At 52.7% G+C, this 2658-nt stretch overlaps 1 protein-coding gene across 1 annotated transcript; it reads right to left on the reverse strand.

Annotated features, from left to right (window-relative positions):
• Nucleotides 1-1281: 1281 nt before the first annotated feature.
• Nucleotides 1282-1918, reverse strand: LOC108525196 (MAP/microtubule affinity-regulating kinase 4-like). Its single transcript, XM_017866250.1, has 2 exons — nt 1764-1918; nt 1282-1672 (listed from the first exon to the last, which is right to left on the reverse strand). Exons 1-2 carry the CDS (start codon nt 1866-1868, stop codon nt 1313-1315), a joined length of 465 nt encoding a protein of 154 aa, XP_017721739.1. The 5' UTR covers nt 1869-1918; the 3' UTR covers nt 1282-1312.
• Between the last annotated feature and the right edge of the window lie 740 nt (nt 1919-2658).

A 2658-nucleotide genomic window follows, 5' to 3' on the forward strand; every position in this document is an offset into this window, starting at 1 on the left:
TATTTATTTATGAGACGGAGTCTTGCTCTGTCGCCCAGGCTGGAGTGCAGTGGCCGGATTTTGGCTCAATGCAAGCTCCGCTTCCCGGGTTTATGCCATTCTCCTGCCTCAGCCTCCTGAGTAGCTGGGACTACAGGCACCCGCCACCTCGCCCAGCTAGTTTTTTTGTATTTTTTAGTACAGACGGGGTTTCACCGTGTTAGCCAGGATGGTCTCGATCTGCTGACCTCGTGATCCGCCCGTCTTGGCCTCCCAAAGTGCTGGGATTACAGGCTTGAGCCACCGCGCCCGGCCCGGCCCAGATTTAAACTCAGACTCTCTCTTAATTTTCTGCAGCAGATGAGATGTCTGTCAGTAGCAGAATGTGGGGTATAATCAGCTGTCTGCCCAGCCCTCTTCCACTAGGAAGAGCCTCCTTCACTTCAGTGTGGAGGCAAAGCCAGACGGCAGGCTCTCAGCAGCCACTTTGTACAATGTGTCCTCCTGTGCCCCAGTTACAGTGGATTAATTCAAACTGGACTCTGATATCAGAGCTCCATCCTGGACCAAAGAAATTCCAGCTGCCATTTGGACTGGTCTCTAAGGCAAGAAATCGGGGCAAGGTGCAGTGGCTCACGCCTGTAATCCCAGCACATTGGGAGGCTGAGGTAGGCAGATCATGAGGTCAGGAGTACAAGAGCAGCCTGGCCAACGTGGTGAAACCCTTCTCTACTAAAACACAAAATTAGCCAGGTGTGGTGGCAGGTGCCTATAATCCCGTCTACTCAGGAGCCTGAGGCACAAGAATAGCTTGAACCCGGGAGGCAGAGGTTGCAGTGAGCCAAGATCACGACACCGCACTCCAGCCTGGGATACAGAGTGAGACTCTGTCTCAAAAAAAAAAAGAAAAAAAAGGCTGGGCACGGTGGCTAACACCTGTAATCCCAGCATTTTGGGAGGCCGAGGGTGGGTCATGAAGTCAGGAGTTTAAGACCAGCCTGGCCACCATGGTGAAACCCCATCTCTACTGAAAATACAAAATTGGCTGGGTACTATGGCAGGCACCTGTAATCCCAGCTACTCAAGAGGCTGAGGCAGGAGAATCACTTGAACTCGGATGGCAAAGGGTGCAGTGAGCCAAGATCATACCACTGCACTCCAGCCTGGGCAACAGAGTGAGACTCCATCTCCAAAAAAAAAAAAAAAAAAATCGGGGAGCTATGAGATCAGGAAAAAAGATAGGATGAGATAAATAAGAGACAAAGGAAAAACCACACAAGCAGAGAGGAAGCAGGACAGAGTGTCTGCTCTGGGTCCGGCTGCTTTTCCGGTTTTAATCCCTTCCTGAGCCTGGCTGTGCACTCCTGCCTCCAAGTTCCGTGCAATGCCCTGTGTCTTTATAAGACATTCCTCCCTCTCTGCAGTTAGCTCCAGTGGGTTTCTGTTGCTTGCCAATCAGAGAACCTTGACATAACTGTAAGTCTGGGCCTTGGGGAGGAGGAGGGCGCGTGAGGGCGTGGGGTTGATACTCACAGAAATCGCTGTGCCTGCGCTGACGGTGGTAGGTGGAAGAGGAACTCCGCTGCCCTTTGCTGTGGCTGGTGCCTTTGCTGGAACTTGTTCCATTGGTGGTGTCGCTGGGCGCCCGCACCCGTGCCAGGGCCAGCCCTGGGGCGCCCCGGTCCCCACCCTCCTGTGAGAGGATGACAGATGAGGCTCTTCTGCACCCCAAGTCCCTCCACCCAGGCATCATGCATTCCCAAGGGCCCCTGGCGCCCACTGACCTCAGTCTTCCTGCCCAGCAGGAGGTAGGTGGCGGTCACTTCATTGTACTTCTGGCTGGTCAAGGCCTCTTTGATTTCTTCCCGTGTGTAGCCCATACCCACCATCACCTCTGGGAAGCGGGGATGGAGAGAAGGTTCAGACTTCCGGAAACTTTAACTTCTACCCATTTCTCTTTTTTTTTTTTTGAGACGGGGTGTCACTCTGTCACCCAGGCTGGAGTGCAGTGGCACAATCACAGCTTACTGCAGCCTCGGCCTCCTCAGGCTCAGCTGATCCTCCCACCTAGGTTTTTGTATTTTTAGTAGAGACAGGGTTTTGCTATGTTATCCAGGCTGGTCTGAAATTCCTGGGCACAAGCAATCCACCCACCTGGGCCTCCCAAAGTGCTGGGATTACAGGCATAAGCCACTGCACCTGACCCACTTCCACCCATTTCCGTATCATTCAGCGGTGTCTGCTCTTTGACCTGGCCAGCACCCATCCTCAAGGCCTTCCCAACAGCACGCTGATTTCCTCTGAAAGAACATTCTTGGCCAGGCGCGCTGGCTCACGCCTGTAATCCTAGCACTTTGGGAGGCTGAGGCAGGCAGATCACGAGGTCAGGGGATCTGGACCATCCTGGCTAACACAGTGAAACCCCGTCTCTACTAAAATTATGAAAAAATTGGCCAGTCGTGGTGGTGGGCACCTGTAGTCCCGACTACTCGGGAGGCTGAGGCAGGAGAATGGGGTGAAACCAGGAGGCAGAGCTTGCAGTGAGCCAAGATCCCGCCACTGCACTCTAGCCTGAGCGACAAAGTGAGACTCTGTCTCAAAAAAAGAAAAGAAAAGAAAAGAAAAGAAAGAAAAAAAGAAAGAAAGAAAGAAAAAAAGAAGGAAAGGAAAGGAAAGGAA

Source organism: Rhinopithecus bieti, unplaced genomic scaffold (assembly GCF_001698545.2).
Source record: "Rhinopithecus bieti isolate Rb0 unplaced genomic scaffold, ASM169854v2 scaffold_17234, whole genome shotgun sequence".
Taxonomy (NCBI): Eukaryota; Metazoa; Chordata; class Mammalia; order Primates; family Cercopithecidae; genus Rhinopithecus; species Rhinopithecus bieti.

Bases quoted from the DNA above. Each gene is read 5' to 3' on its own strand.
- LOC108525196 (XM_017866250.1), bottom strand. From the start codon at position 1,868: ATGGTGGGTATGGGCTACACACGGGAAGAAATCAAAGAGGCCTTGACC. The intron at 1,673-1,763 runs GTCAGTGGGCGC...ATCCTCTCACAG, and splicing joins TGCTGGGCAGGAAGACTGAG to GAGGGTGGGGACCGGGGCGC.